Genomic DNA, 14,261 nt, shown 5'->3' with positions numbered 1-14,261 from the left:
TTTATTTTATTTATTTATTTTTTTTTAGCACTGATTTTAGAGTTACTTTTGGGGTTAAATTTTAGCAAGTAGGCAAATTCTCAAATACACAAACGACAAATAAAGAAAGACTGTTTATGCTATAAGAAGTTTGATAAATAAAAATATGAACTCAAAATAAGAAACTGTTTGAAAATCTACAAACAAGATAAATTAAGTAAAAATTATTTTCGCTGATCATAAAACTTCACCTTTAACTATTTCCTCTGGTTCATGTAGAATTTTCTGAAATAGAGAACGGATATGGGCACAGCTTACATCCTGGGATGATTCACCCCTGCTTACCTGACATATGACCCCAAGGTAGCTCCATCCCCCAGCTACTGCCTACCTTCACACTATAAAGACAGTCCTACCTAAGTGGTTGCACCTTAGTGGACTCAAGATAGGAACGAAAGTTTGCAGAGAAGTAAGGCTGATTGTAAGAACTACATTTTGCAGGGCCCTGGGTGGCTCAGTTGGTTAAGCATCTGCCTTCAGCTCAGGTTGTGATTGATTCCTGGGATCAATCCCCAAGTTGGGCTCCCTGCTCAACAGAGAGTCTGCTTCACCCTATACCCTTCCCTCTGTTCATTCTCATGCACTTTCTCTCTCAAATAATAAAATCTTTACAAAAAACTGCATTTTGCTGGAAGATTGGACTAAAGCTAGACTTGGGGGCATATAGTGTAAGACTTAGAGGAGGTAACAAATGTTCAAATAGCACTACCTTCCACTACAAACGCAGCCTCCTAGATGAGTGTCACAGACTTGAGCCATCAAAACCATTCAAAGGGTTTAGTTGTTAGAAGAAATTTGCTTGATACCTAAACTAAAGTTAATATTCAATATTAACAAGGGGCCAAATAAGGTCTATTGCCTGCTTTTGTAAATAAAGTTTTAAAGGAACACAGCCATGTTTATTCATATACACATTGTTTATGGCTGTTCGCAGTATGATAGCAGAGATAAGCAGCTGCAACTGAGACCACATGGCCCACAAAGCTAAAATATCTGGCCTTTGACAAAAAAAACTTGCCCAACTCAGGTATGAGTCATATTTTTTCCTCAATCTATTTGTTTAACTTGTTTCTTGAATAACAAGTTTGTGAATGGAATGACCCTGACTATTCACATACAGGGAGGGGTTTGAGGATGCATTTTAGGCTTTATTTTATCTTTTTATTAAGTTTTTATACATTATAATTTTTTAAAAGATTTTATTTATTTATTCATGAGAGACAGAGAGAGAGAGAGAGAGAGAGGCAGAAACACAGGCAGAGGGAGAAGCAGGCTCCATGCAGAGAGCCCGATGTGGGACTCGATTCCGGGACTCCAGGATCACACCCTGGGCCGAAGGCAGCGCTAAACCACTGAGCCACCTGGGCTGCCCTACATTATAATTTTTAAAAATAAATTACCACTTCCTGTCAAAGGCTACCTCTGGTGATAAGGGTTTCATAGGCTCCAACCTTTCTCCTACTGTGGCACTTGCTTTTTGCTCTATACACTGGAATTCTAACTTTAAACTAGTAATCTAAATAGTGAAACCAAAACCCCAACCAGAAGATACATCTTTAGGGGCTACTCTGGACTCTTGATCTCAGAGTAGTAGTAAGTTTGAGCCCCACATTGGGGGTAGAGTTTACTTAATTAAAAAAAAAAAAGTTACATATTTAAATATTCTTTTTCTCCCAATTTTCATGATCAGAGTTGCTTTAAACTCATTCTTTCAAAAAGATTATTAAATGTAAGATAACCTGAAAGGTCTTTTAAATTTTACAATATGTAACATTATGTCTATATATGAACAAAACCAAATATCTCTTGCCCAGAGAACATAATTATTATTTTTAACCTATAACTTTAAGTCAAATCAGCATAATATTTATAGTGAACATATACACAGTTTTTAATTTGATAGACAAAGCTATGCCTTTCCCCACTAAAAACATAAATTCTATAGAAAAATCACATTACTATGAAAGACGAGTACTAAAACTACTAGTAATTATTTTCTAAAAGAAGAGACTAAATGCACATTGTTTTATACTCTTGGATATATGAGAAGTGCTTCTTCATAGCTGGTGAGGAATACAAAATGAAGACACACCATCATTATTTTTGTCCAAACTCTTAAATGCCAATTTCATTTTTTTCTCATGGTCTTTAAGGTACTTCATAAATTCTTCAAAATCCAGCTTTCCATCTTTGTTGGTATCACCAGTAGTAAAGATTTTCTATAAAAAAGAAAAAAGATTTTTTTAATAGGCTAAATTACTAAATTATTTGGATATACATATACTTTGAGCAGACTGGCTGTTTTCCTCTAAGACAAGCATTTTATAAACTCCAAGATACTTGACCTAGCATGCAATTTAGATGTCCAAAACAGTATTTTTCCTGTGGTGCCTGGGTGGCACAGTCAGTTAAGCCAGGGACTCTTGATTTTGGCTCATCACAAGGCCATAAGATCAAACCCCACATCAGGGGGCAGGGGAGCCTGTTCAAGATTCTCTCTCTGCCTCTCCCTCTGCCCCTCCCAACTCCTCCCCACACACGCTCTCCCCCAAAAAACATAAATAAAAGCAAATACATTTATATTGTCACTGAAAAATAATTACTGCTTATTTACTTTTACAGATTAGTTGAGGATCACGTTCATCTGGAAATTACATTCTGATTACTCAACATATACCGAGATGTACATAATCCAAGAGCAAATGGCATAGGATTCTGGGGCCCCACTTACATACTAAAGTTCCATCTAAGAAGTTTATATTTTGGTCAATAGAAATACCAGAAAATGACTATCATTTTGGAAATTACAAGCTAAAGGACATCCCTGACCCTATCTTTGAACAGCTTGATTTATTTTTACCCATATTACTTTGCCCTTTCTTATGGCAAATCAGGACTCCAACTTACAATAATGGGGCAAGACTAGGGGTTCCCTTTTGAATTTTCTTTTGTATTCCTCTATAGAAATAAGTGAAAACCAGTCAAATGAGAAAAGCAAAGGCTATTTGTTCTGAGCTTACTATAGCAAGGGAGTCAGCCACGGTCAGTTTTGGCTGAACCCAAAGGCAGGCAGAGGAGTAGGCAAGCTTTATTGGGGGGCGGGGCTTCAGGTGTGTCCTGATTGGTGGCTCTTGGCCTGGGGAAGCTGCAGGCAGGCTAATTAGAGGTTGTGCACCCTGTGTGATGGTTAGGGGTACATACTTCACTTTCTCTACTTGGTCCTAGATTGGAAGTAGGGACGAAACTTCGGGAAGCTGTCAGGTAGCAATCAACCTCTGACTATTCGGGGCTGATTGTTATAGAAGTTATTATTTTGCTACCTGGATTGTCTCTAGAGATAGCAATCTGCTGTCCTGTAAGTCTGACTTACAGCAGGTTGGTACCCTGGGTTGTTTACCATAGAAAAGAGGTTCGTGTCCTGAGCAGGTTGATCTAAGTTGTGGGTCAAAGTTAAATTTTAAATATGAGCAAATCATTGTCCACTTTTATATTCAGTCTCTCACCCTTCACAGTAAAAAGTCATATAAAAAATCATTCATAAAAAAAATAATTCATAAAATCTATTATCAAAATAAAAAACTCTTTTCTTTCTTGTCATTATGTAAGTACCATTTCTATTTTTGTAATTGATGAATTCTTAATTTATATAAATAAATTTTCTACTAGGGAAGCTGGGGACATGTGACAGACAGAACTGGCTAAAGATGTTACTGTCACCCGGGGAGGAAAAGCCCCATTAGTGTTCCCCTGAAATAGAAGGTTCCCTGTGGATCTGGATCTCTCTCTCTCTCTCTCTCTCTCTCTCTTGTGAATAAGTAAGATCTTAAAAAATAAATAAATAAATGCGGTCGCTCCTCCAGGCCTCCTCGCAGAGCCCCGCTCGGGGTGCAGGGCTCCGACCTCCCCCGGCGCCCCCCGCGCCCAGAGCCCCCCGCTTCCCTTCACGTCTCCCCCTGACCTCGCCTGCTCCCCCCCCCGCCCCGAAACGGTAAGCGGGGTTTCGCGGGGAACATTCCACCTTGGGGGTAACAGGCACCCCGCCCTCGCGGCCGACTGTCGGGTTCCTATGGATCCCGGGCCCTGTCCTGGGTCGCTGCTGGGACATCCCCCGCACCCCGACCCCCACCCCGACCCCCACCCCCCCAGCGCCCAGCAGCCGCGCCCGCATCCGCCCGCAGAGCCGCCCGGGCCGCGCACCGGGCACACACACGCCGCGGAGCAGCGCCGTCCGCGACCGCCAGAACCCGGGAACCGCCCGGAGGCGGTCAGTGGGCGAAGGCACGAGCAGGCCGGGCACGCTGGACGCGGAGTTGACGCAAGGCTAAAAAGAAATAAAGCATCAAGGCAGGAAGACAGGGGGGCCCTGAAGGCCCATTACATATTACTAAGTGCAAGAAGCTAATCTGGAAGGCCGCATGCTATAGGACCCCAGCTTAGGACATTCTGGAAAAGGCAAAACTAGGAACACATTAAAAAGCTCAGTGGGGGATCCCTGGGTGGCGCAGCGGTTTGGCGCCTGCCTTTGGCCCAGGGCGCGATCCTGGAGACCCGGGATCGAATCCCACGTCGGGCTCCCTGCATGGAGCCTGCTTCTCCCTCTGCCTGTGTCTCTGCCTCTCTCTCTCTCTCTCTCTCTCTCTGTGTGTGTGACTGTCATAAATAAATAAAAAAATTTTTAAAAATTAAAAAAAAAGCTCAGTGGTTGCCAGGGGTTTGGGGGAGAGAGTGGCGGAATGAATGGGCAGCACCCTGGGGATTTTCTTAGGGCAGAGAAAATATAGTCCCTATGACACTGTAAACATGGACGCAGGTCACACTATACATCTATCCAAACCCAGAGAATGCCACCAAAAGGGAATCCTGTGGCAAACTACGGACTTTTGGTGATGATGTGTCAATACAGGTTTATCAGTCGTAACACATGTAACAGGCTGGGGGGGATGTTGACAATGGGGAGGCGATTCATGTGTGGGGGCAGGGAGTATACAGGAAATCTCTAGGACTTCCTCTTCGTTCTTCTGTGAACCTAAAGCTACTCCAAGAAAATAAATTTAAAAAAAAAAATCACAAAGCAAATTTAACCAGGCCGTTATCTGTTAGCTCTGGCTCTACTCGTTCATCCTGTCAGGTACTGACAAACATACAGAGAGGGGCCTGCCCCACGCATGAAATACCCACAGGCCTGCCCCAGGAGGAGGCTGCACCCGGTGGCTCCAAGTACCACCGCAGGCTTGGCAATGCACACTTCCCTCCAGAGCCACTAGGCAGTGGCAAACATCTAATGCTGTTTCACAAGACGTGCTGTGGCCCAATCAACAACAAATTCTCCCACACAAGAGAACTGTACAGCCTGCGGGGTCCCTGTGCACTGCAGAGAAGACACGGAGTCCCAGGGAGTCACAGCACATAGACATCCAGGCGGGGCACAAGGGTCCAGTGGTCCAAGGAGGAAAGACAAGTCATGGCCAGAGTAACAAGGAAAACAGACTGACAGAATTTTACACAACTGATAGGAGGGAGCAAAACATCCAGTTGGTGATCTTAAACTAATTAAAGGGCAACTATTTTTGTTGTAGTCAACAATGCTTTCTACTTTTAAAAATGATCCTAGGGGCACCTGGGTGGCTCAGTCGTTGAGCATCTGCCTTCAGCTCAGGTCATGATCCTGGGTCCTGGGATCGAGTCCTGCACCAGACTCCCTGCGGGGAGCCTGCTTCTCCCTCTGCCTGGGTCTCTGCCTCTCTCTCTGTGGCTCTCATGAATAAATAAATAAAATCTTTAAAAAACTAAAAATTATCCTGTTTCTCATTTGCTTCTAATTACCATACCCACCCATCCAACACAAATAGACCTCCTCTACGGAAAGTTGGGAGGACACAGTTGAGGGACCTGTCTTGTTCACCACTATATCCCCAGGTCATTGAACAGCGTCTGGCACTATTCCAAAATATTAAGTGAAGGAATGTAATACTTGTACTACTACCCTGTAGCTCTGCCCATGCCAAGTTTGCATTTGGGATAGGTTTCTGGGTATTAAAGAGCTCACCCAAAGTCACAAGTGTAGCAAATGGTGAAAACATGTGAACTCTGGTCTGATTCCACAGCTCATAGGAATAACCACTACACACATTGCACCAGAGAATGAAGTAGATATGATATTCTAGATTTCAGAATGAGGCATCAAACTTTCTCAACAAATCCTCTTGCTGTTTTCATAGATCCTGTCCAATGCAGACTTCTCAGTGGACCCTATGTGACCCTTAAAAAGATAACATCTTTGTAACTCAGAGTGGTCAAAAGGTGTCAAGCAGCGTCCTTACAGTGTGTTGCCTTGTGGTAGCTTATTTACTTCTAAACATCTTAACTGGAATGTTTATAGAAGAAAGAATTCTGACTGCACTAGGGTAAAATTACAAAATAGGTGAGCTGAAGCCTTGAGCAAACGGGTAGTAATTTACCAGGTGGAAAAGAGGGAGTGAGAGCAACACCAACCAGAGATAAGAAAATAAAGAGACAAATGACCATGATTGTGGCCCAGTCAGGGAAACAAAACGTTGGGATTTGGGAAGGAGACTAACAGCTAAGTGGAAAGGGTATTTTATGCCTTATGAAAGAATTCTTCCATTTTTTTCATTCTTTCCAAAATAAAGAGTCTCAAAGAAGGGATAACATCAGATTTCAGGATATAAGGAGAAAAACACAAAAGGTACGATGTAATGTATTTTAGAACACTTGACATAAGTGTATTGGGAATTCACAGTTTTTCTTATACCATAATCTCCCTGCTATGATGCCTTAAAAGGTACCTCGATGACCTCTCTATTGTATTTCCTTTAGAAATTATGTTTCTCACAACAGAAATGCTAATGAAATAAAGCCCTCTTGTTAATAGAGGAACTATGCCACAGAGTGAAACCCCGAAAAGAAATTCCATTCAAAGCAATACACATTCGCTAAGCTACTGTCCTTGTATGTGACACTATCCCATCTGTAGTTACAAATATAAAATCAAAATAATCACAGAATATCAGAGTTGGAAGAGCCCTTAAATTAGGTTGCCCAGTCCAGCCACTTGTCGGACACTTTCTAATCATTCAGCATACACTTGATACCCCTGAGAACAGAGAGTCTAGGAGCCCGTTATCTAGTACCTGTGACATCAGATTCTAAAGGCTTTTTTGCATCAATTTTCATATCCAGTCACATGTGATCTTGATAAAAGCTCTGTCCAGGAGTCGTGGAATATATTTGCATTTTAAGAATAAGGAAAGTAAAGTAATGGGTTAAATTACTTCACCAAGCCTGAACAGTCATAGGAAGCATGGAACTCATTGGCCATGCTGCTTCCCTTCTTGCTCTGTTTTAATAGTCTTAGGCCCCTGATGGTGACAAATATTTCTTAAGAAAGTTACAGGGATCCCTGGGTGGCACAGCGGTTTGGCGCCTGCCTTTGGCCCAGGGCGCGATCTTGGAGACCCAGGATAGAATCCCATATCGGGCTCCCGGTGCATGGAGCCTGCTTCTCCCTCTGCCTGTGTCTCTGCCTCTCTCTCTCTCTGTGACTATCATAAGTAAATAAATAAAAATTAAAAAAAAATTTAAAAAAAAGAAAGTTACAGTAAGAGTTTGTACACATGAAAATACGACAAACAACTTAGGGGTTTTGTGTGTGTGTGTGTGTGTGTGTGTGAGTGTGTGTGTGTGTGTGTGTGCTTAAGGTTTATTTATTTAGAGAGAGAAAGATTAAGAGCTTGAGCACACATGCCCGAAGAAAGAATGGGAGGGACAAAGGGACAGGGAGAGAAGGCGACTCCTCCTGAGCATGCAGCCCCAGGCATGACTTGATCCCAGGACGCTGAGATCATGACCTGAGCCAAAATCAAGAGTGGGACACTTAACCGACTGAACCACACAAGTACCCCAAACAACTTAGTTTTAAAACTGCCTGTAACTAAAAATAATAATAATAATAATAATAATAATAATAATAAATAAATAAATAAATAAAACTGCCTGTAATTGAGGTGCCTGGGTGGCTCAGTGGTTGAGTGTCTGCCTTCGGCTCAGGTCGTGATCCTGGGTCCTGGGATCAAGTCCCACATCGGGCTCCCTGCAGGGAGCCTGCTTCTCCCTCTGCCTGTGTCTCTGCCTCTCTCTGTCTCTCATGAATAAATAAATAAAATCTTAAAAATAAATAAATAAAAAGAAAACTGCCTGTAATTTACCAGGCCAACTAAACACATCTGTCAAGCCAGCCAGCTCTGAACTTGAACACAGAATACCTTTATACTCTACAAAATATGGCTCCCTTTCTCTTCCACACACTAATAAAAGAGGAACCACTAAAATGATGCCAAGATTGGAGAAGAAAAAAATACCTGTAAAATCCTATTGGGCAAGATTCCCTTTTTTTCATTTTACTGCCTTAATTCTTACATCTGGGAAATTTTTGGGTTGGGGGGGATGCAATGTTTGTTTTTTTGGCCCTGCCCTGCTCCAAATTCTCCCAAGCCTAAATTCAAACAAAATAAGCATACTTCCAGCTAAAACTGCTGACTCTTCTCCATCAGTTTATTTTCCTCACAAGTTCCATCTGAGTAAATTAAAATTCAGATTTTCCTCTATTCTTTAATGTTCTAAAACTTGTTCCTTAGAGTACCTCAAATGATATCCCAACATTGACACTGTGCTTGAGAATATTCTAACATGGCCTTTGATGAAAAACACACAATAAGGAGGAGAAAGTATACAAAATAGAAAATACTCTAAAAAGCAGACCTTGCTTTGAAGTCCTTTTCTCCCTGGGTATTCTTGGAACACTTAGTAATGGTTAGTTAGCTACTGTATTCTGTATGCCTCTTTTCTACACTCTGCTTTTATAGTTCATATTTTTTTCCATTGAAGGCCTACAGAAATTTGCTCCCTTCTAAATGCTGAATTCATTACAAAAGCTTGGAAACATGGAGAGGAGATAAAATCAGGTGGAAATTTAGAGGGATTTCACATCTAGCTGAGTTATCTGTCTTAGATGCAAACTATTATCTTGAAGTCATCCCTTGAAGAGTCACCTCAGTTCTCATTTCTAGATACTCAAGTAGATAGTCTCCCCCATCCTTGACATTATGCAAATCCTTGATTTATGCTGCTGAAATCTCAACCCCCCCCCCCCCCCCCCGACTGACCATGTAATCCTAATTCCAAGTATTTGGTTGGCTACTGTTTCCCAGGCCTGCCTCAACACCCTCTCTTCCTCCATCTATTTCCACACAGCCACCAGAGTGATCTTCCTAAAACCTAAGTCTGCCTTTGTCCCTCTCTTACTTAAAACTTCCTAAGGCTCCCATTATTCATATAAAATCCAAACCACTCAGCAGGCCCCAAATGTCTTTCATGACCTGGCCCCTGTCAGCCACCGACATGACACTATTCTTCAAGAAGATCAACCAGTCACCAGGTGGAAATTCAGTTACATTGAGGCCTCCTGTTCTGAAAGGGGTACTGGCTCATGCCTACAGGAACAGATTCCTCTTCAGGTAAGGGTTTCCCTCTCCTACCCACAGATGCTTAGATAGCACCACTACCTGGCTCATGGAATGCCTGGTCCACAGGCATGAAATCGCCACATAATACACTCATGGTCTTAAACCGCCTTCCCCCCTGACTTACATATTTTCTCCTTTCTCTTACCCATCACAAGCATTTCTCCCAATGAACCTTTTGCACACCCAGTCCCATCTTGGTTTCTGCTCCTCAGAAGACTAGAACTGACAATACCAAGAGAGTAGTCCAACACCAGAGGTGGTAACATGGGATTTGGAAACTGGCTCACTCACCACCCAACTGGCAGAGACCTGAGTAGAGTATGAGGCAAGAATAATGTCTTACACAAGGTGGGAGCGCAGTGCTGGCAATTTCCCAGTGGTGACCTGGGAAATAACTGTTTGAGGGCAACACTCTGGTAGTAATTCAGGAATTTGAAAACTAAGCTATAAGGATAGGCAAAAAAAAGTATATTGTTAAAAGGATTGTTTCACCAGGAGGATACTCAAATGCTACATTTGAATACATCAGTAGTAGAGTTCACTATATAGTCTCTTTTTAAAATATAAAAGGGGAGGGCAGCCCAGGTGGCTCAGCCGTTTAGTGCTGCCTTCAGCCCAGGGCGTGATCCTGGAGACCCGGGGTTGAGTCCCACGTGGGGCTCCAGGCATGGAGCCTGCTTCTCTCTCTGCCTCTCTCTGTGTCTCTCAGGAATAAATAAATAAAATATATTTTTAAAAATATATATATAAAAGGGGAAATTGACACAATTATAAACAAAAGTTGGCAAATCCACAATCATAGAGGGAGTCTTTGCCCTCTTTCGGTAGTGATGTAATTAACGGTAATTAACGGTTAATTGATTGCTTATTAGGTACCAGGCATTTTTCTAAGTACTTTACATATTTTAATTCATTTATTCTTCACAATAACCCTCTAAGATAGGTACTAGTGTTGCCTCTGTCACAGTTGAGGAAATTGGACCTAGAGAGATGAAGAAAACTCAGAGAAAACCCAGAGAAGGGTGGGGATACTGGCAAAATGGGTGAAGGGGAGTGGGAGGTAGAGGCTTCCAGTTGTGGAGTAAGTCATGGGGATGAAAGGCACAGCACAGGGAAGAGAGCTGATAGCACTGTAGGAGCGCTGTATGAGGACAGGTCATAATCTACACTTGTGGTGAGCACAGCAGAACCCATAGAGCTGTCAAATCACTATGTTGTACACCTGAAATTAATGTAACACCGTGTGTCAACCATGCTTCAATTAAAAAAAGAAAAAGAAAATTGTCCAGAGTTAACTAGTAAGTAGCAGAACTAAGATTTAAACCCAGACAGTTTGATTGGCTTTTTCTTATTTTCTTATGCAGGTAAAAAGATGTTTACCTGGCAAAACTATGGAGCCAATAAAAAAATCAGCAGTTGAGGGGCAAGGGTCAATAGGCAGGGCACGGGATTTTTAGGGCAGTGAAAATCTTCTGTATGATGGATACGTGTCATTACACTTCTGTCCAAACCTGGAGAATGTACAACATCAAGAGTGAACCCTCAGGTAAGCTATGGGCTTTGGGTGATAATGATGTGTCAATGTAGGTTCACCCTTAGTTTAAAAAAAAAAAAGCACCATTCTGTTGAGTGAGGCTGACAATGGGGGAGATTGTACATGTGATACGCAAGGGCAGATGATATATGGGAAATCTCTGTAACATCCTCTCAATTAAACTTAACTGCTTTTAAAAAATAGTCTTCATTTAAAAAAACTATCTTATTTTATACAGCATTTCTTGATATCTTCCAATAGGAAGTTTTTTGGTCATCTTGTCCTATACATGATAAAAATAGAAGCACTAACAACTACTTTACAATTAAATTTTTATCTTTTTTTTTCTGTAATTTTCCTCACATAAGCCTCTTCCTTATTTAGGCTGTTTGAAATCACAGTCCTAAGTCTGCGTGCATTACTCTGCCTAGATGACTAAGATGTGACCCTCATCTTTGAGATGCTTGGTCTCAGTGGAGGGTACAGTGGATAACTAAAAATAATACCTTTTAAAAATTATAACAGTAGTGACATGTGAGACCAAGGACCTACAGGTAGTAGGGTGTGATCAACTCTTAGAGAGGGTGGTCTGGAAAGGCTTATCTCAGAGGAGGTGATGTTTATAAAAATAAAACCCTCTTCTTTCCCCCCCTAACAATAACAACATATAATTACTTTTAAAAGTTGAAATAATACAAAAATTGTGAAGAAAAAAGTAAAAATTTAACTCCCATCATCCATAAGTAGCCTTTACTAACCTTTTATTGAAGAAGGTACCAGTCAAAAGAGTCCTGGGATTAGTTAATAAGATCTAATATAAGCACAAAGAGTGATATTATATATGGGTACATATGCTTATGCATAAAATACATATGATTGCAGGCAGCCCTGGTGGCTCAGCGGTTTAGTGCCACCTTCAGCCTGGGGCGTGATCCTGGAGTGGATCCCTCGATCCGAGATCGAGTCCCACGTCAGGCTCCCTGCATGGAGCCTGCTTCTCTCTCTCTCTCTCTCTGTGTCCGTCATGAATAAATAAATAAAATATTTTAAAGAAAAATAAATAAAATATATATGATTGTGATAAATACATGCTATCCTATTCTATGCATACACATGATTTTATAGAACTTTATAATTTGTTCACATATAAATTCTGGAGAACCAAACACATTTTTTATTCCTGTTTTTGAGTTCATATTTTATTAATTAAACTTGCCAGAGGCTTATCTATCTTATTCATATTTTCAGAGAACTGAAAAAGTATGTCTTTGGAAACTGAAAAGCACACATTTAAATAAATCATGGATCAAAGATGAAATCACATTGGAAATTAGAAAATACTTGGAAGTAAATAAAATACAAACTTGTGGGATGTGGCTAAAGAAGTGAGTAAAGGGATACTGGAGCTCAAAACTAAGGAATCAGGCATTCAACTAAAAAATTAGAGAGCAAATGAGTAAACCCAAAGAAAGTAGAAGGAAATACACAAACATAATGAGAAAAAAATTAAAGAGAGACCATCAACAAAAAGTACCAAAAGTAAGGGACGCCTGGGTGGCTCGGCTCAGTGGTTGAGCATCTGCCTTTGGCTCAGGTTGTGATCCTGGGATCGAGTCCTACATCGGGCTCCCCTCCCCATGGGGAAGCCTGCTTCTCCCTCTGCCTGTGTCTGCCTCTCTCTGTGTGTGTCTCATGAATACACAAAATATTTTTTTTTAAAAAAAGGCCCAAAAGTTGGTTCTTTCAAAGTATAAATAAAATAGACAAATCTTTGGCAAGATTGAAAGGGGAGTAAGGGTGGAGCTCGATATCAAATGAAATAGAGTATATCACTACACATATAGTCGAACTTTTTAAAAATCATAAGTGAATATCACGAACCTTGGATAAATAAACAGTTTTCTGAAAATCGTAACTTACTAAATCTGATTCAATAAGAAACAGTAAATAAACTAAAGGAACCTGGAACTACTAAAGACATCGAACGAGTAGCTTAAAATAGAACTGTGAAACAGTTGCTGGCTCTTGGAGTTTAATCCCCTTCCCTCTTGGACTAGGGAATGTCCTCTGACGTTTCAGAAGGGTTGGAGAGGTTCCAAGTATCTCCACCCTGCTAGAGGCGCTGAACTTCAGGGACAATTAAAATGACTCAGAGAAGTTGAAGCTGCAGCTCAGCGACAGGCCAACCCTTCAGATCAATTGCTCAGGACATTAAGAAGGTCTTAAGCCATGGGCTGTTGCCTCTCTTGACAGGCCGCGGAGGAGACAGGCGACTGGGTCTCCAAAGTTCTGCAGCACCAGACCCGGAGGCCTCTAAGGGATGCAAAGTGCGAGCCTCCTACAGGACCCGGGGCCCGCGGAAGCCCGACAGCAACGAGGCCAGAACCAAACAGAAGTATGATTAAGTATTGGCAAAAGCTGAGAGTTAAAAAAAAAAAAATTCTTTGTGATCACATTTTGCAACCAGGGCCCCGGATGCATTCAGACCAAAAGTACTGTGGTCTCAGCGGGCCACGGCGCTCGTGCACGAATTCCCCCCGGAAAGACCGCGGCAGGCGGGGCTGCGGCGCCGGGTTCGGCCGGGGAGCGGCGCGGGGCCCGACCTCGGGGCCCGCCGGGTGGCGCCCACGGTCCCCGCCGCCTCCCCCTCTCCCCGCCGCGCCCCCCCCGCCTCCCGCCGCGCCCGCGCCCCACCTCCTCGGCCTCGCGGCCCAGGGGGATGCCCAGGCTCCGCAGCCCCTCCTGCAGCTCGCCCACGTCCACCACGCCGTCCCGGTTGTGGTCCAGCTGCTGGAACAGGGCCTCGTAGCGCGTCCGCCGCTCCGCGTCCTGGCAGGCCGCCGTGGGCGCCACGGAGCCCCGCAAGCGGCCGAGCATGGTCGGGGGCGCGGCGGCCCGGCCCGGGGGGGGCGCGGCGGGGAGAGGGGGAGGCGGGCAGGGGGGAGGGCCGGGGGGGAGGCGAGGACCCGCGCGGCCCGGGGGAGGGAGACGAGGCCCCGCGCGTCGTCGGCGGGCGGCGAGGGCGCAGGAGCCGAGCCCCCGACCCCGCCCGGCCGGCGCAGGGAGTGGCCGCGCCCGTCTCGGGAGGAGCCTGCGCGGCGCCCGCCCCCGGGGAGGGGGGAGGGGGGAGGGGAGCGGGCCCCGGG

The 14,261-nt window shown here is 43.4% G+C and overlaps 1 protein-coding gene across 1 annotated transcript in view; it reads right to left on the bottom strand.

The window, feature by feature from the left end:
* The window catches only part of SLC25A24 (solute carrier family 25 member 24), a 48,202-nt gene extending 34,187 nt beyond the window's left edge, over positions 1-14,015 (bottom strand). The window contains exons 1-2 of the mRNA XM_038541163.1: positions 13,810-14,015; positions 2,132-2,258 (exon numbers count right to left, since the gene is read on the bottom strand). Coding sequence (XP_038397091.1) covers positions 2,132-2,258; positions 13,810-13,992 — 310 coding nt within the window. The 5' untranslated portion in view covers positions 13,993-14,015. The remainder of the gene's footprint in view (positions 1-2,131; positions 2,259-13,809) is intronic.
* Positions 14,016-14,261: the final 246 nt, after the last annotated feature.

This window comes from Canis lupus, chromosome 6 (genome assembly GCF_011100685.1).
Source record: "Canis lupus familiaris isolate Mischka breed German Shepherd chromosome 6, alternate assembly UU_Cfam_GSD_1.0, whole genome shotgun sequence".
Classification (NCBI taxonomy): domain Eukaryota; kingdom Metazoa; phylum Chordata; class Mammalia; order Carnivora; family Canidae; genus Canis; species Canis lupus.
The sequence above is the reverse complement of the archived record's forward strand: the minus strand, read 5'-3'. Positions and strand labels throughout refer to the sequence as shown.